Here is a 23,056-nt window from a genome sequence, read left to right on the forward strand (position 1 = left end):
ATCAGAGTTATGCAAAGCAATTATCTTTGTTACAGTCCTTACTCATTATTTCAGTTTTGTGCAGATTTCCTGTATTATCTAGGCTTCTGGGCTGTTGCAGCGTCCATCACTCCATTCTCGGAAATGAAAAGATTTTTCTAGAGGCTGCCTTCTATGGAACCATAGCTGAAATGATTTGGGGGAACTTTCTGAACCGTTTACAACACAGTTGTCAAACTTTCTCTTGGTCTCTTCTTAATATCAAGGTATTTATATCTTCTAAAAAGAAAAACCTGCTGCTTGCAGTTGCATAAAATCAGTGATGTGTGTGCTTCTTTTCCGTGTAAATGATTGTTAATGCATTTTTAAGACTCCTACAAATGTAGGAGGTGGAATTAGTGGGCCAGCCACAGGGCACTGGTACAAGTCTTTGCATAGCATTTGAACTCTGATCAAATTCATTCTTTTTGCAACAGGAGCTCCAATATACTGCAAAATATGTAATGATCAAATAAAGTATTCAAAAATTGTTGCAAAACGTGGTTAGATGAGAAGCTAGAAATCTAAACATGAAGAGCTTAGTACTGAGAATAACGGCTAGAGTGTGAGGTGGAATCTCTGTGGGCCCAGCTGGTAGGTCTGTAATTTGGGCAGTTAACGCAGACTTGTGCTTCCCTGCTGCCGCAATGGGAGGTGCACTTGGCTGAATGCGAAGTTACTTGGGATGTTCAGATGAATGATACTTGTCAAAATTGCTCGTCACAGCTAAGTTTTCTACCACTGAAATTGGTAACGCTCCTGCTGACTTCGGTGGGAGCAGAGTTGTGCGAGGAGTGCTTTTAAATATCCTCTGTATAAACCCAAAGGTTCCCCATAATGCAAGCTTCTGTTTGCAAGAGGAGTTCAGAATAATGTTTCAAAATCGTTTTCTGTAGATGATGAGGTGAGTAGTGGGGTGCTTCAGAGTAGTGTGTATATGAAATTGCAGAAAGGAGGAAAGTGAGAGGTTAGGGACAAGGAAGATCCTTTAATGCTGACATTAACTGATCATGATTGTTTTCTGGTTTTGACTGTGTTGTGTCTTTGAAATGCATTTCTCTCTCTCAGATTTAGTTTTCACACTACATGAATGGCCTATATTTAACCCTTTAGTAGTAAACTGTGTGCCCTGAAGGGTACTTTTGATATTTACTGCCTAACATATCAAAGCTGTCAAACCATTCAAAATAGCGGAATAAATGTTTTCCTCTTTATAATAAATGGGTATGTCTTGATTTATTCTAGTAAAATATTCCAATCTATGGGCATTTTCTTCCCATTGTTTGTTATATCATCAATTAAATGGTAAGCTCCTTGGGACAGATACCTTGCTCCTGTTTGCTTATGGAAATGATTGCAGAGTTTGTGCTTCCTTCTTTGATGTTCACAAGCCAATGCTTGACTGCCTGTTTTTCCCCTTCTTTTTTTCTTTTTTTCAGATATGTATATGGTTATATATATTTATACAAACATATACATGTGTGCGGGGTGTATATATGTGTACACACACATTTTTAAGGGTACATCTTCGTATTATATTGGAGTAGTTTGATAAGAACAAATACATTAAATAAGAAACAAAGTGGGAGAAGACAGATAAAGGAAACGTTTCCAAGTCAAGTTTGCAGGTAGTGATTGTAGGATAGAAAAGATTTAAAATTATTTTCAAGAAAGTATTGAAGTACTTATGGACTTTGATTAAAAGTAATAGCTACTTTTTATTAACAACGGTCTTAATAAGAACAGGTTTTGCCTCTATCAACAGTGTACAGCTGTGTATAGAAATAACCTATAGCAACACTGCACGTAACAGCCTTTTCATAATTTCACTGCGTTTGAGTTTTCCTCTGGAAAGCTCAAAGGTCGTTTCACTCGGTTGAGGGCTGTGGAATTACCCCTCCGCCAGGCTGTGGTTATCAGACATTCCTCGCATTCCAGGTGTCTAATATTATAGTGCTTACGCGCCAGTACAGGGCCGACTGCTGCGTCAGAGAGAAAAGCGGCAGAAAACAGTCATGACATTACCATTTCCACTTCTTTCCCCTCCTCTCTCCCCCTCCCAGTAACCTTTCAAAATGTCATCTTTGCATTGAGCTTGGCAATGTAAAGGGATACACAAATCAGCAGTAAGTTGATCTGGTTGTTTTCTGTGCCGTACAGAAAACAAATGGCTAGTATGCTGAACTGGAATATATTACTTGTTCTCCTTTTCACTTAAATATTTGGTTTATTTCGAAATCTTAAATTGACAAAATGACTTGCAAAATGTATAGCTGCATTCAGCAGGGCTTGTTCCTCACCAATGGCAATTGTAAGTCGAAAGCAAAAACAGTTTATTATAGTCAAAAGGAAAAGGAAACAAAAAAACATGTCAGCAGGCAGTTTGACCTGGCCCTGTGACCAGTGGGTGTGGGTCCCTTCCTTCCCAAAAGCATTCTTCCCCTCCTGGCTCTGGGCCATTCAGTTTATATGCCTTTTCAGAAGCACCTGTGAAGGGACAGAGAGAGCTGACATTGAGCTAATGTTAACCCCTTCATAACTGGCAACAGCCGGTTGTGCTCTCTTTTATTGCCCATATACGTTATGGCAATCTTTGAGATGCACGTCACATTTTATGGTAAGCTAGAAGGCAGCATATTCTCTCTCATCCTTATTCACCTCTCTGTCTTCTACTCTCTGTACTGAAGTCTTAAGTAACATGTTTGTTCGCTGTTTGCTTGCTTGCTTGCTTGTGCATGTGAAGGGAATCAGTTCCCTGCTTTGTTTTATTCAGTGGGGAAAACCAGCAAGATCTTTAGAGAACCTGAAGGGTTTAATCCCTAACTTCTTTTTGTAGTGCATAAACCTTGGGGAGTTTGGAAATGTGTGAGATTTCTGAGCAATGAAGTCATGCCATTAACACCCTGCCCCCCCAAAAGTAATTTTTTGTTAGTGTGGGACTAGCACTTAATCTCTGGCTCTACAGGACACTTGCAAAACTGCAAAGTGAAGTGAGAAGATGTCTTTGGGGAAAACCGTCTCGTGTTCCATCTTAGAAGAATTTTGACTTTATATTTAACAACCTCTTCCCCCCCAAAATACTCCCCTTATTTATCTAAACAGATAACATTCATTCAGTAGTTGTTTTTCTTCAGTTATTTTTATTATCAAGTTGTGTTTTTGAAAACTTCTTGGTGTTGCTGTTAAAGTAAGTGGACTCTCAAATTCTTTTCAAATAGATTTAAATTTTACAGAACTTGTTGCTTTCAGTGTACAATGCATCTTTTCTATTAAATTCATAGCTGGAAGAGTGTATGGGCTTGAAATGGTGATGTTTGTAATAGATTTATTATTGGAAGCATTTAAGGGTTGGGTGATTGGGGTTTTGGGGTTTTTTTAGATTGTTTGGATTTTTTTTTTGCCAGGATTCTATTGTTCAGTGTTGCACAAGATTAGTAAAAATGACATGTAAATATATGTATGTGTATGTATATATGTGTATGTATGTATGTATATTTTGTCTTGTACTGGGGTTGCAAACAGGTTGGTTGTTTTGTTTTACAGCCTTGTCTTGGCAGTTAAATGTTTTTCAACTAGCTCAAGGAGAGCAGTTAGAGGAAAACCGTTTGAGGAATGGAGTGCAATTTTCTACTGTAGTTGGCGCTTGTCTCCAAAAAAACTTATTGGCGAGACATTAGCTTGCTGTTTCTAAGCAGTCTTTATTGAATACTGTGTGCACCATGGTACAGTGCGCCATGGTATGACAGTTGGCCTTCAGGAAGGCTGTATAGCAGTAACAAACAGTCAGAACTGATAGTATGCCAATACTGCCCCTTCACACGGGAGCACCAACGCAGCAGTGTCTCTGGAGGGCTCTCTAAATGAGAACTAAGACACCGTTCAGCATGCTGCTCTTTTCAGCAAAATGTTTCAAAGCAAACTTGAGTACTTTGCCTAAATACCAAGGAGAAAACATTTATTCAGTATCTTAAATAGGAAAAAACCTGAAGAGATCAGAAGAAGCTTAAGGAAGGAAAAAAAAAATGTGTGTTTTCTCCTTGATCTTTATATGCTACCTGAACATAGTATTCTGCTGACCTTCTCCACTGGCTAGCTAGACAAGAGTCTTTTAATGGAACTGTTTTTTTCCAAGCCTCAATTGTATTCCCTGGAACGTTATGGAATATGCTCTAGTCTACACAAACCTGCAGCTCGTTTCTAATAGCATTTCTGGGAAATACCATTGTAAACTGCTATCAAAAATGGCTTCCAGTACCCAACGGAACAAAGTTTTTGAGCCTGTGAAACAGCCTCAGGAGCTCCTTCTCCCAGTGGTACGTACCCACATTACATCCTGCCATGCCGTTTTGCTGTCAGGTGATGATCTTACAGTTTATTTGTGTTTCTTACTATAAGCACTGTGTCAACATTTTTGTTTACCAAAAAACCCTAGAACCCTAAAAACATATTTCTTTAAGGCCTATTGGCTGTCATAAGTATTCAAGTGTACAAAATAATTATAGGATAGCAATTGCAAGCTATTAAAGAAGAAATGATACAAGACTTCTGTGATTTTTAGAAAAATTAGTAATCTAGAATGAATGCCCAATTATGTCAGGTTTCAATTCTTTATGTACACATTTGACTGTTTTGCCTATCTTTGTCTTATCCGGATCAATATGATCTGAGATCTGAAGAGTGAGTGAAAATGTTAAACGTATCCATGAAATACTCTATTGGTTGACTTAAATCATTATCTGTTAAATGTGTCTGTTAACTCCTCTGTGCCTTTATTCGCTGTGGTTAGCTTCTGAGTGTTGTTTGACATGCAAAAGAGAAGTCACAGTACTAGCAACGTACTGCTACAGGTAAATGCTAGGAATGTCGCTGTTTGAATATAAACCTATATTGTTCTGTGCATGCATATACAGTATGAAACAAAGAGATTTACAGTAATGGTGCATGTGCTGTGCTAGTGGTCATAAGCATAAAGCAGCCTAATTTTATATTATTGCAAATTTTTCATAATTAAAAAATGGGATGATGTTTAATTTTAACTATACTTAAGAATTCTGCATGGGTGTACATAACTGCCATGCTTGCTGTCTTTTAAATATGTGCAGTTGTTAATGTTCACTGAAAAATGACTGAACAAATATTGTGAGCAAGGTAAGTGCACTTAACCTTGCCATGTTTAAAGACACGCCGCTATAATAATATGGGGGCCACCACCATGCTAGTCCTTGTTTGATGTATTGTAACTTGTTGATGCCCGCTTAGCTACTTTTCTGAAATAAAAGGAGGAGGAAATTTGGAGGAAAAAAAAGGAAGAAATTTGGTGTAGGATTAGAAGATGTGTTTATAGACCTCTCAGTTCACAATGCCTGCAGCATTAGAAAGTTGGTAAGAGGTGAATGGACAGTTATACCCAACTTGAGCACTATATCAGAGTAGAATTCTAGTGCCTAATTTAGAGCACTTTTCTTCCTCTATTTATTCTTTCCTTTGCCTGGTCAGTTAATTGCAATCTTTGCATTTATCGGTCTTGAGCTTGTTAGTTAGAAATTCTTCACTCTCTTTCCTTGTTAGCACTTCGTGAACTAAACTGTTCAAGTGCAACGCTGTAGTCTGATGTTAACAACAGCAAATACCGTAGTGATCACATTTCATGTATATACCTTTACCTAGCCACTTCAACAAATCAATAACATTTTCTTTCAAGAGACTTGCGTTTTGTAAGCAGAAAACAGAAATCTGCATAGTCAGGAGAGAAAAACTGTTAAACCGTTGTTTTCAAGCATTTTATAAGCTGTTACTCTTTACAGTTAACAGAGGATGGATGAGCACGACTTTTTTTCCTGTTTAAACTGCTGACCTCTGACTTACTTGAACTGTTAGAAATGTTCTTGTATGCCCAGTTGATGTAATAATTAGGATCAAAGGAAGGATGTAACATTTTAGGTCACCCTTTTGCAAAAATTTTAAATAAGAAATTAGCTGACATTGATCTTGTGTTCCTATTCTGTATCTTGTGCTAACTAAAAATATTTGTAGGGAAGCCCTCAGAGGTAGAAGAAAGTTTGTTACTGTTGTATTGTGTTATTGGAAAGTCATCCGTACATCCTTTTGTAAGGATCTACATAGTCAAATGAGTCAGATTCCAGGAAGGTGGGCATGTGATACTTGCGTCTTGGGTTTCTCCAGTTATGCTTTAATAGATATTCATTTTTGCATGTCTAAATGATAACTTACTCATGTCTTGTCTTGTCAGTTCCTAGAGTGTGGAGTAAAGATGTATATTTTTTCAGAACAGTTGGGAGTCAATTAAAAAAAAAAAAGTAATAGAATGTACTGCATTGTAAGACAATGCATAATGTGTAATGTGCACTGCTATTTATAATTCTCTATATGGAAATGAATGAGTATGAATTTTAATCTGTGCAATACTTCAGGTAAGTGTCATGCTGCAATTTGCTACCTGTCAAAGTAACTAAGATCATTTTGGGTAAACTTTTTAGAGGATTACTGGGATTTGGAGAAGGTTTTCAAATATATGTTGAAGTTGCTGTAGAGTTGAGCATTGACCCTAGTTATAATTGAATTCCAAACTCCAAGTCTTTTGCATGTAGGTCAAGCACTCTGCAGCAAAGCATGTATTCTTGGAAGTAATTTTGAAAGAAATTAGATGAACGTGTTCTTAATTTTCAGGTATCTTTTTCATAGCTCTTATCAACATGTATTTTTCCCCTTTGTAATTGAGGGGAAAAAAGAGTCTGAATTCTTCAGTTTTCTGAATTCTGCCTACTGTAACCTTTCTCTTCTCTTTTACCTCCCATCCTCCAGCACATTTATTATAAATGAAGATACATCAGTCTTGCAGAATTTATACAAACAAGGACTCTAAGCAAAATATCTTAGCTTTACTCAGTCCTTTAGAGGACAAAATCAAGCCTTGGAATATGCTGAGAAGGTCAGTGGTACTGGTCTCAGCTGAGTTTAGAAGAGGAAAAAAAAAAAAAACCCAAAGTCCAGAGTTCTCTATTGGGAAAGCAGAGTCTTAATGATAATGTGAGTAACTCTGCTTCAGTGTTCCCTGATTCCTTTTTTTCTCCAAAATCTATCTAGGATGAAATTAATTAGAAGAAATGTGGCAGAAGAGTGTGTGTGTGTATGTATGTAGGTATACATGTGTATACATTCTTAAGAACATGTACATTGATAATCATAGGTCAAAGCGGTGTGAAATAGCATGGGTTGTCCATGTCTTGACACAAAGACAACATTCACTATTATATATAGTAAACATCTCACTTTCCTTAGACCCGATGTTAGAGAAAAACTATTTTGGTGGTCTAGAAGGTACTGCATCAAGCAAGAGAGTGGGCAAACTGCTCCAAATGAAACTATGTAGCTTTGACAGTCCATTAGTAGTTATGTTTCTGTTTTATAACCTTATTAACTTTAGATACATATACAGCCTTATAGGCATGACTGCAGATGCAATAGTGACTGTTGATGGTAATGCACATATCATTGCAACATCTGCTTTTCATTGTAGACCTAGCTATTGTGTTTTGAAAACTGTAAAGAAAAATATGGATTTGAGGTGGTAATATAGCTTCTCAATTTGTAAGATATATTTGTCTCCTGCATTTCCCAGGGCATCTGTGAAGTAATTGGCAATAGCCTAATTATATACTGTTTACCTAATGGGATTATAGAATGCTACTTGGTTCTTCTTTGAGTATCTACTTCTTGTTACATGCATCCGCTTGCTCTCAGTCCTGAGAGTACACTTGAACCTGAGAGTACAACTTGCAATATGCTGAAATGGAGTGTTGCAGCAACATAGTGTTGAGAAGATAAAAATGTTATATATGAGCTAAAAGCTGATTAAAAAAGTCTTCACTTGCATGGAATTTATAGGGTTAAAAACACCCCAAAGGTAATAATGCCTGTATGTGAGGATACTTGAGCTAAATGCATACCAATTAAAAAAAAAGTCCTTTGTTAACTAATTAAACTTCACACTATACGAAATGTGGGCTTTTAAAGCATCCTTCCTTTTTCCAATACATACAATCTTTTAAGAACATGCAAATTCATAACCACAAACCAAAGAAGTATTACAAACTATCTAAGAATGTCAGTGTCCTGAAACGCAACATTTAATACTTTTTATTATTAGAAGTATAGGTGCAATAAACCTAATTTGTCTTGGGTCATGGTTAATGAATGTAATGGAGATCTGCCTGTCCTATGTTATATGTTATACAGATGATGATTCTCACACAGGGGAGATTCCTTCAGTCCTTGCTTTTAGGTGTTATTTCCGTCCCAATTACATCTCGTACCTCTTTGTTTTCAGCCTTTGTCTTACAAATAAATATTTATGTTGGAACAGTTCTGAGGGCCCAAACCAGACTGATTGCTGCTCAATTGTAAAAGCCAGTGTCTGGCTCAAAAAGCTTGTGCTATCAAAAGGCTGTAACAAATGAGAGAGCGTCAAGATATAACACTGTTAATGTGTGTTAATACTCAGGAATATTTCTTCTAACATAGTTCAGATTCTAAGGCCGTAATGTGCAGCATGATCTAGCAGAGCAGAATTTGTCCTATCTGCTGTACTTATGTACATTTGTCTGTCTGTCTCCCTCTTTCTTCTGCTTTTGTTTAAGGCCTCAAATGGGTCACCTAAGTACTTTTCCTCTGTCTTTTAGTGTTGCTTTAATGTATTGAGGATCTGGCAAGAGAGGACAGCTGCTATTCATTCTCATGGTGCCTGATTTCTGAAAGGTGATGACAGCTGGGTAGAACATCCAGCTGGCCAGAGAGGAGGAATTATCATCACTCTGGAGTCATTCTGCTCTGTAGGTCTGACCTATAGAATGACCTCTAATAGAAATAAGTCAATATTTGCTTAAAAATAAAATTGGTGTGAAGCCCAGATGAAAAGCTAGGATAGTACTTGGGATTATATCCTTCCTGTAGAGGTTGTTTTAAAAAAATCACTTTTTGTGATTGTTGCTAGCTGTGTGGTATTCCTTTGGTGAAATTATTAAACGTTTATGCGGAGTTTGAGCAACTTTTAAGAGACCATCTGTGTATGTATATACTAGTTTGTTGTGATCCCTACTCTGCTATATTGTATTTCAAGTATTTTTATGACTTGAAGTCTGAGACTTGTATTTCTGTTAATATTATATCATTAAAGCTAAAGCTGAAGTTTAACTCTTTTATTTTTATGCAGTTTAAGAAATGCTTTATGAAAATCTAAATGGATATTCTAACTTGAGGCAGGACTTTCTCTACAGCAGGATGCTCCCTAGTAGTTGGCACTGGTTCACATGACTAACCAAACTCACTAAAGAGTTGTTGATTTTATGTGATCGGTGCTTCCTCTGAGTAATGGCCTGGGAACTCTGCAGTGTAGGCGCCCCGCGTTCCCTCCGCTGTTAGCGCTGTGTGCTGCGCACCCTGGCTGAAGCTCATCTGAGGGTGTTGTGATTGTGTGCATTATCCTGGCTTCAAAAGGCCTGCTTTCCTAAGATTCATCTCTTTCTGTCTAGCTGTTACTATTTGCAAACAAAACAGTCATTTTTGCTGTGATGCTGATAATTTTTAATAGATAGCATTCGGGCAGGTATGTTTGATGTGAGGGTGCTGGGCAGCTGCTGCTTTGCCGGGCAGCTGGCCGCTCCTCTCCGAGCAGCTTGGCTGCTGGCCTGGCTGCTGTGCTGAGAGGGGAGCGAGGGCCAGGAGCAGGGCAGCAAGGCTGAGCTGCTCCTTCTGGAAACCTGCTCCTTGCAATGGCCTCACTTGGAGTAGCACTGCACCCGTGCCTGGATTTAAAAATGTTTGTCAGCAATGGGAGGGCATTAAGCTGTAGGCTTGGTGGGTTGCCTTGCTAGAGCTACAAACCTTCTGGATAACAGGTCTTCTCCTGGAGTGTGGTGGGGACCTTATCCCCCGTCGGCCTCAGTGGGGTGTCCTCCCTGCATCGTAGCGTGGAGGGGGGTTCACATCTGTGTAAGGTATCCTTTGGAAAAGAAAATAATTTTTTGGATGTGGGACTTCCCTGGTGCAGCACGTACAATTTTAAAAAAATGTTTTCCATGTATTTTCCAATAGATGGGTTTTATGTCAGATACTTTATGTAACTTATCTTTTTTCTTATTTCTTTTTTTCCCTCCTTTTTTTTTTTCTTTCTAAGTACACAATATACACTTTCATTGCATTAGTGCTCTCTTGGCATTTGAGCCAAAGACCTTTTGGGAGAAGGATATCTTTTGAAGAAAAACACTCTCTTTACTTTTTTTTGTTTATCTGTGTTTTTAATGACTTTACAATATTTGCATTAGGAAAAACAAATTGTGGAAAAAGGTGCTTGAAATTTTTAATATATACACCATGAGTTCTTGCCATGTCTGACCTTACAGTCAAAGCTTACAGTCATTTTTTTCTACCATGTTTCTACCTGGAAATTCTTGGACTGTAAAGGTGGGGCAGCATATACATACTGGGTTTTGTTAGGGGGGAAAAAAAGGAAAATAGGTACCACAGAAGCTATTTTTTTTTCATTTTGCTGAGAAAAGTGCTTGACTTTTCTCAATGACTGGCCAGTTTCATGATAATCTCTCCCAATTAAAATAACTTTTCTCACAATTTTCATATTCTTTTTTTTTTCCTTCTGAGCTGCCTTGTATTCCGTAGTGACCCGGATGCAATTTCACGTTGGTAATCTCACCTGAATTTTCTAACATTTTTTCACTGTGTTTAAGTTTAGAGATCTTGCACAGTAGTTTGTAAGGGGTAATAAATAAGCAAACTTGCCCTATATTTCTGAATTTGTTTAGAAACTTAATATTAAATAATTGTTATCTTCATGTGATTACATTGTGAACTTTGGACAAATATGGGGAAGTGGATACATGGTTGATTTAAAGATTAAATCTGTCCCCACTCTGCAGAAATTTTGGAATGCAAGAGCTTTATCCATGTTAGTTCTCTGTAATTTCTGCAACCTTAGTTTATAGTTTATTCCTACTTAAGGCAATTGATGAGTCATCAGTAATAAGTAATAATGTTGTTAATGGTTTGTTTGTGGGTCAATGATTTCTAGGTTAAACCTATGCACTAATTTCTATTTTATCAGCTGCATGAAGTATTTAATTCAATAGTTGTGTAAAGTATTTTCTGCATGATGTTTTCCACACAGAAGAGGGTTTATTTTGAAGAAAGTAAAAAGTACTTTTCTTTCCTCTCGTTCCTCACAAAAATGTCAATAAGCCCGTTTCCTTTGGCCTGAAACTAAATGAAGAAGAAAATACTAAAACACAAAAATGCACCTGTGAATTAGATGGTTGGCTTTTTACTTGTATGGAATTTTAATCATGAAATGCAAAGAGAGCTCCAGATGATGGAACTCAGACTGCACAGAGCAGTCAAAGGAGGTGATAGTCACATATCCCGCAAACAGCTCTTAGTAATGATACTGAGGTGTAGGTGTTTTTTGTTTTTTTGTTTTTAATTCTGTTGACATGTACTAGCATTGTAGTAACAATAAAAACTTACACCTCTTGTTCTTCCTCTTCAAATATTTCAGTAAACTATATAGCATTTATCTGTGTGTTTATCAACAAGAAACTCTATACTTATTTTTTTTTTCAAAAAAAGCAAAAGTATGGTGATGTAAAGCTTTGCTCAGCTCCAGTTGGAAACAAGTCCATATATATATTATTATATATATTATTTTATTATCATATAATATATTATTATCTGACAGTTTCCTGTTGCAAATAGGTGCTCCACTATTAAAAAGAAAAACTCTAATTCTCTGTCTTCCTAAAGAGGGACCCTGTGAACACACGAATGTCCTTTAGACATTACTTATAGAATGTCTACTCCATGCTGCTGCTGATTTTATTCAAGCACATGGATTGGTAGGTGCTGATAGCTGTATCTTAGATAGTTATATTCCTTTTTCTGTGTTTTATGACTGTGGTCACTAGAAAAGATGACCTTGAAATCTTGTGCTGTCATCGCAGACTCAAAATTGAAGGGTCTAGTTCTTCAGGGGACAAGCAGGAGTGTAGGTTTTTTGGTGGGAGGTTTTTTTTTTTTTTTTTAACAACCTATTGGTTATTATTTAATTACTGTCAAACATGGAAGGTGTTGCAGCAAATTTTCCTGTACAGGAAAATATTTGCACTAATTTATTTAATGTTCTTGGAGTTGGTAAATTCGGAAGGATGGAATGAGGGAAAGGCAATCAAGAGCTTAACCACTGAGCAGAAAAAATTAACTTATTCTCTTTTCTCCCTGCTATCTAATAAACTCATTCTTTAGCTTTTGTCACAATAAGAATTAATACGAATAACGAACAGATATGTAGGGAAGAGAAAAGCTATAATTTTAACTCATTTATTTATTTTTAGGTTAACAAAACCCTTGTCATTCGCGGACTGTGTTGGGGATGAACTGCCTTGGGGTTGGGAAGCTGCGTACGATCCTCAGATTGGTGTCTATTATATTGATCACATCAACCGTAAGTATTTTTCTGTTTGCTGTATTGATTATACAAGAAGGCTCATCTAGGTTAGGCTTTCCTGGCAAGCTCCTAAATAGGCTCCTAAACCCTGAGTAGGAGTGGGTAAAGGTTTATTGCAAGAGAAATTTAGTTATAGTCACGATTACTGTTGTTCAGTAGGCAAATTATCCTGTCTATGTGCACAGGCTTTTTAGGAATGGTTGCAGATTATTGCAGCTGGCTCAAAATCATGCACGTGACTCTTGATCTTTTTCTATGAAAGAAATCCATGTAGTGTACAGTAAATAAAGATTTTAAATGTTCAGGAATGCACGCTGATGGAGATAGTTGGACGTGAGTAATGGAAATTAGCTTAAATCTAAACGCTGAAAGGAGCTGTTGTAGATTAGCTAGAATGGAGTAAGGGAGGTTATTTGATGTAATTTGTATATGAGGTCTGGTAAATATATTGTAGTTCTAAGTACAACATATTGTAGAATAAATTCCAGGCTGTAAATAATGTTGTATTCTGTAGTAATTGGAAAAGAGAATGGGGAATCAAAATGTTGGGGAAAATTTGTCTTTTGGTATAACATACTTGGCTTCAAAAGGCTTACAAGAAAATCTGCTGGCACAAGGTGACTGGATTTATTTTTATGTATATTTTTAATTGCATGGGAATTATGCCTAACCATGAACAACTATTTAAAAAAAAATTGAAATACATGTGTTAGGCTTATCTAAATTAATGTTCTCCTGAAAGTACTTCTATCTGGTTTTTTTAAATGTCTTTGTTACTGCATATTGGTTGACTATTTCTGAGAAAACAGAGAAAGGTATCTTCAGTAACATAGTAGGAGAGATCCCGTTTGAGATCAGTACTTGAGTGTAGGTTTCTGCATCTGTGCTAGCAGCACTGTGTTATTACCTAAACCTAGATGTCTATAGCCATTTGATATGTTTTAGGTTAGCAGAGACAACTACCCAAAGTCAGTAGATGCAGCACAGGGATGGTGAAGAACCCGTGGTCTTCTGGAGAAAAAGCTGGAGATGACGCTGGTTACCCCAAATGTACAGGCACCTGAATCAAGTCTCAGATGTCTGAGCTCCTATTATAGTCAATAGCTATCTAGTCAATACAGTTAATGTAGTGTAAAGTGTGAATTAGCTGGCGGCCCAGAGGTGTCTGCTTCTAAGACAATCTGATTTAAGCTCTGCTGGCTGGGTTGGACTGGAACTCTGTTTTTTAGAAAGAGTAAATATTTTCTCTACGTTAAAAGCTATTTCTGTGCCTTGAAGAAGACTTTTTGAATGTTATAAGCTGTTCATGGGTCAAGGTTCTACTTCACAGATTTGAGAGTTGAGGCTTGGACAGCATTGTCTTCAAATTCTCTTGAAAATTCCAACATGTTACAAGCAGAATAATTCCACTTAATAGAGAAGAATTGTGTGTGTTCATCTGTACACGTTTGTCCTTCTGTGATTGGAACAAACAAATATAGCTAGCTAGGTTTGTTTCAATTTTGTTAATATGTTTTAAGGAGGAGAAAAGTGTAGTTACGACTTTGGTATAGTTAGTGGTTTTCACCCATCATTTGGTAGTTTATTTGGCTCCTATTATATTAATGCATGTCGCTTTGTAGCAATCTCAGTGAAACTTCTTCTTTTGGAAAGCGGTTTGTGTTAGCTCTGTGCAGGGTATTTTGCACAGTGTTTTGGTGAGAGCACTCTGAGTTGCTGGGAGGTAACCTTCCTAAGTGTGTTTATAAGCAGGTCATTTGTTTGACATGCCAAATGTGGAGATTACAGCTTTTAGTTTACTTGACTGGGATGGATGTGTTGCCGCTGAAATATGTGCACTAATAATAATTAAAAAAAAAAAAAAAGAAAAACCCACAGTAAAAAAAAAAAAGCTTTTCCTTATGTTCAGATGGAACTCCATGTGTTTCAGTTTGTGCTCATTGCCTCTCGTCCTGTCACTGGTCACCACGGAAAAGAGTCTGGCCCCATCCTCTTTATACCCTCCCTCCAGATATTCATATGCCTTGGTAGGATCCCTCCTCAGTCATCTCTTCTCCAGGCTTAACAGTTCCAGCTTGCTCAGCCTTTTCTCATATGTCAGATGCTCCAGTTCCTTAATCATCTTGGTGGTCCTTCGCTGGCCTCTCTCCGGTATGTGCATATATCTCCTGTATCAGGGAGCTCAGAACTGGACCCTGAACTGGAGGGCTGAGTAGAGGGGAAGGATCGCTTCCCTTGACCTGCTAGCAACACTCTCCCTAACGCAGCCCAGGATACCCTGGCCTTCTTTGCTCAAGGGTGCGTTACTAACTCATGGTCAGCTTGTCCACCCGGACTCTCAGGGCTTTCTCTGCAGAGCTGCTTTCCAGCAGGTGAAAGGCAGGATGATGCAACCCAGTTTGAGAAACACTGACGGAGGTCATTACCCTATGAATATATTACTCCAATTAGGAGTTTTAATGTGATGCTTTCAGCTTCAAGGGAGACAAGATTACAGGCCATCTGTCAAGGCAGAACATGCATATGATGTGAGTAGATAACACCATGAGGACCTAAATGCTTAACCTGTTGTTCAGTAGCACCCTTTATCAGAGCACTGCCTGAAGGGAGGTTATTCAGTGAGCAGGGATTTAGGGGTTCCTTTCTTGCAGCTCCTTCTCAGTGCGCTTTAGGAGAGTCCAAATATTTTAGCGTGTGCTGTTCACCCTTATAATCCTTACAGCATAGCTGTACTTGTGTGTTCCTCCTCTTTAGCTGTCTGATTTGCTAACCTTTATGAACTCTCATGAATAACATGGTTAGGAACTTAAGCAATATCAGAATAACCCAAACTTATTATTCTACTTCATTTCATATATATAAAGGCAAAGCGATCACTTTTGCATTTTTGAAATTCTTCTGTGGGGTTTTTGATAACAGACTTCAAGTGGTTAAGATGAAAATACTTAGGCTGGTAATTGCTGATATTTATGCCAGCATTGTGCTGGTATTGCTTGGATCTGCAAACACTTTTAAGCTGATACCATCTCTGAAAGAAATGGTCCTGCTCTATTGCTACCTCTGGCCTTTTGTTCTGTCCCTGCAATATTTTTGCTTATACTGGCATGAACATTTGCATGGCCAGACAGTGAATCAGATCAGGGAGCTGATTTGAGTGGAAACTAATCCGGCATGGAAAAAAGTTACTATTTGTTGTCCTTTCCACACCCCTATTTATGCAAGTAAGGGAGGTAAGGTGACCTGGGAGCAGTAATAACACAGGTGTATCAAAGTCAGGCCGAAGGCGACGGAGGACAGCAGCCAATTGTGGTAGCGCTGGTTAAAGGCGTTTTGAAACTACAGCCTTGAGCTGTCAAACCCTGCACCTGCTTGTCAGGAGGCGGTTTGGTTTCTGAGGCTATGATTTCTGTGTGCGCTTCTTAGATGGCAGCAGCAGCTGAAGTGGTCGCTGCCTGCTCTGGTGCCTGCCCTCGCGCCGCGTCGGCACGACGCGTGCGTAGCGAGCGAGGACGGTGGGAAGCGTCGTGCTTCCTGAGGTGTGTGCGCTGCCGTTGCCCCCTCCCCTTCCTTCCTTCCCCCAGCCGCCTAGGCTCTCCGTCAGCGTTGCCGCGTGGGACGCGTGTCGGCGAGCAGCGGCAGAGGGGCTTGGGAGCAAGCGCAGGGAGAACTTGTAGAGTGAAATCTGTGTTTGTTTCTTTAGGGCCAGAAGGAAGGTGACACGGAGGCCCTGAGAGCTGTGGGGGGGCCTTGGATGGGGAGGGCGTAGCTGGTGATGGAGCACAAGTGTGGAGGGCTGGGGAGTTGTTTTTGCCACTGGAGCTGTTTCTTGTGTGGGGAGCCATGGGCTGGGATGAGGAGCTCAAGTGTGAGGATGGCCGGCACTGCGGGCTTGCAGGCTGTGAACGTGTTGGCAGATTTTAGGTGCTGAAGCGTATGGGCCTATGGTAATAAAACAAAAGCCTAAAATTTCAAATAATGCAGAGGTAAACTAGATAGGTAGAAAACCTTATTATCAGGATTATATAGTAAAAAGTTAGTCTGAAGTAATTGGAACTGAATGAAAATCAGTGTTGCTGTGTAAGAAATTTTGCCAATGTGAATCAACTTAACTTAGACTGGGCTCTATCTTATTTGTTATTTATTTACTGCTAGGAATGCATCAAATGAGTATGTTGCGTTGTTCTTTTTTATCTTAAGCTTTCTGCAGCAAAACCAAACTTCTCAGACAGATAGGGTGTGCTTTAGTTCCGAACTGCTTTTTATTGTCTGGAGGGTAGGCAAGATCCATAGTTTTTCCAATGAAACCACTGTAAACAGCTACATGAGTAATCTTACTGTCAAATCAAAAAAATACTTAAGAGGGGTTTTTGGTTTTGTTTTTCTTAGTTTATTTTATGGGTCAAATGCATTGTTTATGTTGTAAGATTTTTGTGGCTAATGTTTACGATATTTTGTGAGATGCTTTATTTCCATACTGTGTAAATGGTATGTATATAGTTGCAAAATGATAGCCAATGTTATTGTGTTTTTAATACCTTTAAATAAATTGATGCTTTGCTAATTTATATTATGGACTTTATACCTTGAATTTTGTGAGCTCCCATCACTATAAAACTTTTTTTTTAATATGATACTAGCTTTTTTGAACAATTTTTACTTTCAGCTTAATATGAATTTTTACTTTCAGCTTATTAGTAAATGTGCTATTTCCCATGACAGCAATTTGTGATTTTGCTGGTTTAATACAGTATTAAGCAATAGTTGCTGTAATTGGTAGTAAATTCAGGCCTCCTCACTGAGAGAACCGTAGTTTGGTTTTGGGTTCTTTGTTCCTTAGGTTTAACTATGGTCTGTCAAGGTCTAGCAGCTGTTTATTTTCTAAGTGGTTTTTTTTTTTCTTAGTTAGTTGGACTTCTACTTTAGAAGTAAAAATACTTAGAATTATATTTTTAGAAAATTTCTCAAAAAAGCTACTGTCAAGGGGTATTGCTCCAAGGCAGACTTTTTAATTATGAATAAATTGTTGAACTTCCGTCAGCAGGTTTGTGTTTTCAGTTTGGAAGGAAGCATGATAAGAGAAATCCTTGATACAGCTCTTTGTGATCAGCAAGATTGTTCTTCAACTGTAGTATTGCCAAATGCATTTCTTTACTGAAACTTTTTGTGGTGCTTTTTCATTTGTTTCTGGATAGGGTCGAATGACTGATCCGTGGGTCTAAAGACAGAGAACAAAACCAGAAAAGCTAGCGAGTATAGATTGTGCAGAAATATATTAGTCTGTGACCAAACTTTGATTTGCCTTAATGGTATTAGAGTTTATCAATACAAAAATAACGCTTACTGTAATAATTTGTATTTGTATTCTCAAATGCTTGAAATTTGAGAGATTGTCTTGTAATATGACTAGTTAATTGCCAGAAGTATTACTAACAGCACTCAACAGGCTAGTTTCCTTTATATTATGAGAATTTACAGAGTTCAGAGAATAAAGGTTGGCATTCTAAATCCTCTTCCTAAGACCTGTGCTGATCTGAAAGACTCCTATTTTTGACTTGGTACGAATAGTCTGAGAGGATCCTGGACTGGGAGACATGCTCTGCCTTGCTTTCAGAGCCTGACATATACCTAAATAAGTCATCTCCTTGACTTCCAGTTCTTGTTTCCAGGCTCAGGAATAACCAGGGAAGAGGTTTTATTCTTCATGGCATTGATCTAGTTAACTTATAAAACAAGTGCAGTGTTGCTGGCATTGTTTGGTCACAAGGGTATTATAGAAAGGAACAGGGTAACAGTATTTAAAAGATAAAGACAGGAAGGAATAGCTACTCCTAGCCTAGCTGTAATTCATCTGCTTTCTTTTTGCCATTCTTCACTTTGTGTTTAATATGATTGCTCTCCCTACTCTCTATCCCTGCTCTTCTCTTCAAAGAGAAGTTGAACATCCACCTTTTCTGCTTCTGCAGCTCCTTTCTACTCCTAGTTTTAACTGTCCACTTTAGAAGCACAAATGCACATTTCATTCCTTTCCCAGAGGCTACTTTCTACTGCTGATTCAACCATGAGGAAAAAGAAAAATAAGAGGCAGAATGATGCTAGAAGGTCAGGAAGTGTATAGGTAGGGATTTGCGTCTGCTTGGTTTGAGACTAGAATCCATTGGGGATTCAATTCTATTTCCCGACTTGATTGTCTTCTTTCTTGAAATTTCAAGTCCTAGTCATTTACCTACATTGTTTGGCAGTTCTAACACGGTGTTGTAGCCACAGGTTCTACATTCCTTGTCATAGTCTTTAAGGCTTTCATGCCAGCTTATGCCTGTGTGACTGGTTTATCTAACATGGGGCCTTTTGTGGATAGACTGGCTGGTCTCTGCTCCAGCCTGACACTCCAGTACATCTGCATCTAGGAAAGTACGTAAGACTGCATTCTTGGAGAAGGAAGACATCTGAAAATTCTGCTATGAGTCTGCAATTAAGATTAGCTTCAGGGGGCAGAGCTGTGTCTCTTCATCGTAAGCGTGTGCCATTTGTTCTCACGACCCATCACAGTCTTAGTGGTGACGTGCAAGCATTTGGGAACCATTCGTAAAGACTCTTTGCGTTGAACAAACACATGGTCAAAACCCAAGTGCTGTGGGTCTTATCTTGAATTTTATTTATAAGTAGGTAACTTTCCTGCTTTCTGGCTATAGAGAGCTCTATAACAGTGTAAAGGGATTAGAGTAATCTGCTGGCTACAGAAGGAAGGCTAGGGTAATGAAGGCTCTGGGTGGAAGAAGATCAGCTGATGACTTTTAAAATTTATGTAAAGATCATACCTGCAAGTATGAATCATAATTCTGACAGCCATAGCAGTAGAACATAACCTACCTACTGAGGGTTGGCTTATGGAGATCAAAATGCTCAGAATTTCTACTGCGCTTGGCTCTAAGATGAAAAGTCATTGTTACCTAATGTCTAGAGGAAACCAATGTGCCATAAGGCTAACGTTCAATATTTCTTTGTAAAAATCTCTGAATAAATATTTCTTGGCAATCTGTTCATGCTTGTTCAGAATAGCTGGAAGATGTTCTTGTTCTCTCTTTCCTTTCTCAAGTTTGAGCACTGAATTATTTTATGGAAAAGTGAGGAAGGTGTCTGGAAGAGCGGAGGCAAGTCTGCCTGTCTATGGCAGGAAGCAAACTGTAGAGAACTTGAAGCATACCCTGAATAGCCTAGTTTTCCTTCATATCTGTCTTCATAACTCGTATTTTATCTTACGCAGTAGAACATGATTTTCTTTGAGTGTCCAACAATGTTTTAGATATTCTGAAGCCAAAGCGTATGTCATCTTGTAGGGCTTCGTGGTCTTATTAAAGCTGCTGTCTCTGTAATGCACTTTTTTTTAAAGTTCCCATAGAACAAATACATCAATATAACCTACTGTGTGAGTTCTTCCTCAAGGTTTTAGGTGGCAATTGCTTTTCTTGTGATGTGAATTTGAATTGTCAGTATTTTAAAAAGGGGAAAGAGGAAGGGAAAAAAGGAATAAAAGAAAAAACTCTTTCAGAAAGACTGGCATGTAAACAATGAGTGCATTCCTTAAGCCAGTCTAGTGACATTTTTTTGTTAGTCTGTCTGAAACTAGTGCTCATGTGTTTTCCTCCTTTATTGTGACATCTCAGTTGTCTGTGACATTTGTTTTGCCGATAGAAATATGATGAAGTAATGTTTGCACTCCTTTTTCCTTTTTTTGTCTGATTACAGGCAAAATTACTGGAAATTTGAAATCCAGTTTGTTTATTAAGAAACATGGAGTATACTCATAGAATAAACATATCCACAGTGCTTGTGCAATCCTACTTACAAAATTACTTTCACCACCCATCATTAAGCCAGCTTGCGTTATCCTGTGATGGTTGATATCAGACACTACTTCTCCTCTTCTGACCTTATATATCAAAGGATTGCTGTTGGTTTTGTGCTTGCCATCTTAAGACTTTTCTGTGCTTCGAATATATAAAAAGATACCTCATACTCTTTCACCATGGCTCCCCTAGTTTTGCTTAACTGAAACTTTTTCCACGGACTTATCCCCCAATATGCCGTAGGATGTTATTCCAGATATCCCATCTTTTCAAACAGCTTTTGTGAAGTGGAGCAGGATGTAATCCTAACGCAGCAGAGGCATTGGGGTCTATACAAAGACCTGTCTGGCTGGATTTTGGATACTTTTCAGACGCTAGGAGTTAGGAGAAACACCAATGATAGAGGAACCTGGAGTACAGTCAGTTAATGGTTTGGCGTTTTTGAGGCCTGTGTTGTTCTATGAAAGTTGAAGTTCTGTGTGGTTAGAGGTGGTAGCCATGTAATTATGATGCCGGCAGTATGCCTTCTTGTGTGCCTCTTGGGCACGGTGCTTTGGAGTTGTGCCTGTCACTCAGTGCAGTCTTGTGGCCGTCCTCTCTTGCAGACCAGGCCGACTGCTTGCATCTGGCACTCAGTCTCAGAGTTGCTGATGCATGCAAGGTACGAGCATGGTGATAGGGAAATGAGAGGGGGGAGCAAACAGGCAGGTCTTTGGATTATCATCACACACTGAAATGTTGTGCAGGTCTTGGGTTTGGCCCTCGTTTCCAGGCGGGTCAGCTGGTTGCCCTTGGGCGCCGGGCCATGGGCCTCTCTTCTGAAATGATGATTCTGTTATGTTCACAAACAGCTATAAGAGGGGCATGTGATTAAACGGACAGCAGTGAAAAAGTGAAAAAGATAACCCTGTAATGCTTTCTCCTCTTGCTATGCATCCTTCTCAAGCAGCAATCTAGCATCTCTTTGGCATTTTCATTTGTGGGACCCCTTGAGAGTACTTGCTCTCTAACCCTGTTGCCTAAATACAACCTGCCTGGCTGAGGATAGCTTTAGACATGGGTCATTCTGGAGCCAGTCAAGGCTACTATTTGCTTTGGCAAGGGGCGATGCTGGAAAAACTATTGCTTCCATGTATTGTTAATCCTGTAGTAAAAATGTCCAGTTCTCTCATTTCTAGTACTAGGGCGCCAGGGAGCCATTCTCTTCCCTGTGGGACTTTCTAGTGGGATTTTAATTTCATGTATTTTAGAGAAATGCGATCTACTGCAGATAAGGTAATAGTTTCCTTCTGTTCAAGTGGACTAAAAAAAAAAAAAATTGGCAAAGCTTCTTGATAGCAGATAGGAACATAACATCTGACATTCAGGCATGTCAATTTTTTATGAGTTAATGTCCTATGTATAATATATATCTTATGTATAATTACACAGGGCACATGTAATATTATGCCCTGAAAGGTTTTGTTTATTCTTTGGGTTAGAACTTGCTTCAAGGGCAGTAAAGAAAGTCTTGGTATTTTGGCTTTGAGTTATTGTTTGGGCCAAATTCTTTGCTCAGTTTAAGTGCTTCAAACCTGCCTGGCAGTTAGCCATGAAGATTGTATTTCATTAATAGCAGCATGATTAAAGCCAGCACAGCCTGCTCTTTTACGTTACAGGGGTATGGTAATTGCAGGGCTCAGGAATGTCCTTGGGTGGAGCGTACCATCCTGCTGCTGTGCGCTTCCGCTGGGCCAGACCTGAAGTGCTCTCTGTCGCAGAGAATTTCTCCCCAGTGTGGGTAATCGCTCAGATCTCTAAAAACAGGAGGAAATAAATTGCCTTGTTTGTTATTTTTCATAAATTTATTAACTGCGCACTTGCAGTAATTTCTTTAAAATTAAATTAATTAATTTTAAATCAAGATCTCTTGATAGAATTGAGTAATTTTAATTCACAAGTGAGTTTGTTGAGTGAAGCTAAAAACAAGTCAAATTAGGAATGTGTAGCATGAATATTAGTTTTTGGAGGGTTTTTTTCCCCCCAAATATGCATTTTGTTATTGTAGATCATTATTTTGCATTGTGGTTGAACAGAGGCATTTAAAATATAAAGAGTTTTTGAATCTAAGCAGTGCTCTTGGTGGAGCCTGATGTACTACTCTGGTTTAAAGATACATTTTTAAGGAGATGCCTTCTATTCACATTTAAGTTTATGCTACAGAAAGCAGCAGCCAGTGTATCTTCATTTTCTCTGCAAGAAACAACTGACCTCTTGAATTTACTTGTCTGGTAATACAGAAAGTGTTGGAGACATCATGATGAGAGGATTTCTTTGCTCTCTACTCCTGGTGATTAAAGCTTATGCTAGAACAGATGCAACCCTAGAGCTTTCTAGTGTTCATGAGCAGTGCTCACTTTTCACCCGACCAGAGGAAATAACATCTTACCATCAGTCCAGCTAATAACCTATACTTGTTGCATAATTTGTATCTGCTGCAGACAAGATAGTAGGGCGTCCTGTTGCAGTCGCCAATGGAAACATTTATCTACCTTTAAAAAAAAAAAAAAAAAGAGCGAGATCTCCCAAGTTTATCTTACATCAGCTGTTGAACAGCAAGGGTAGGAAAACGTTTGGATATCTTTGGTGGTTTGAATCCCAATCTTTGCTTTAAAGATGAAGGGCT

General features: G+C 38.5%; 1 protein-coding gene across 4 annotated transcripts in view; it reads left to right on the forward strand.

Annotated features, from left to right (window-relative positions):
- Positions 1–23,056, forward strand: part of WWC2 (WW and C2 domain containing 2) — a 109,907-nt gene that overhangs the window by 28,828 nt on the left and 58,023 nt on the right. For all 4 annotated transcript variants that reach the window (XM_068942573.1, XM_068942575.1, XM_068942576.1 and 1 more), the window contains exon 2: positions 12,435–12,544. In XM_068942573.1, the coding sequence (XP_068798674.1) occupies positions 12,435–12,544 (110 nt within the window). The remainder of the gene's footprint in view (positions 1–12,434; positions 12,545–23,056) is intronic.

The sequence above is a fragment of the Struthio camelus genome, chromosome 4 (assembly GCF_040807025.1).
Source record: "Struthio camelus isolate bStrCam1 chromosome 4, bStrCam1.hap1, whole genome shotgun sequence".
NCBI classification, from domain to species: domain Eukaryota; kingdom Metazoa; phylum Chordata; class Aves; order Struthioniformes; family Struthionidae; genus Struthio; species Struthio camelus.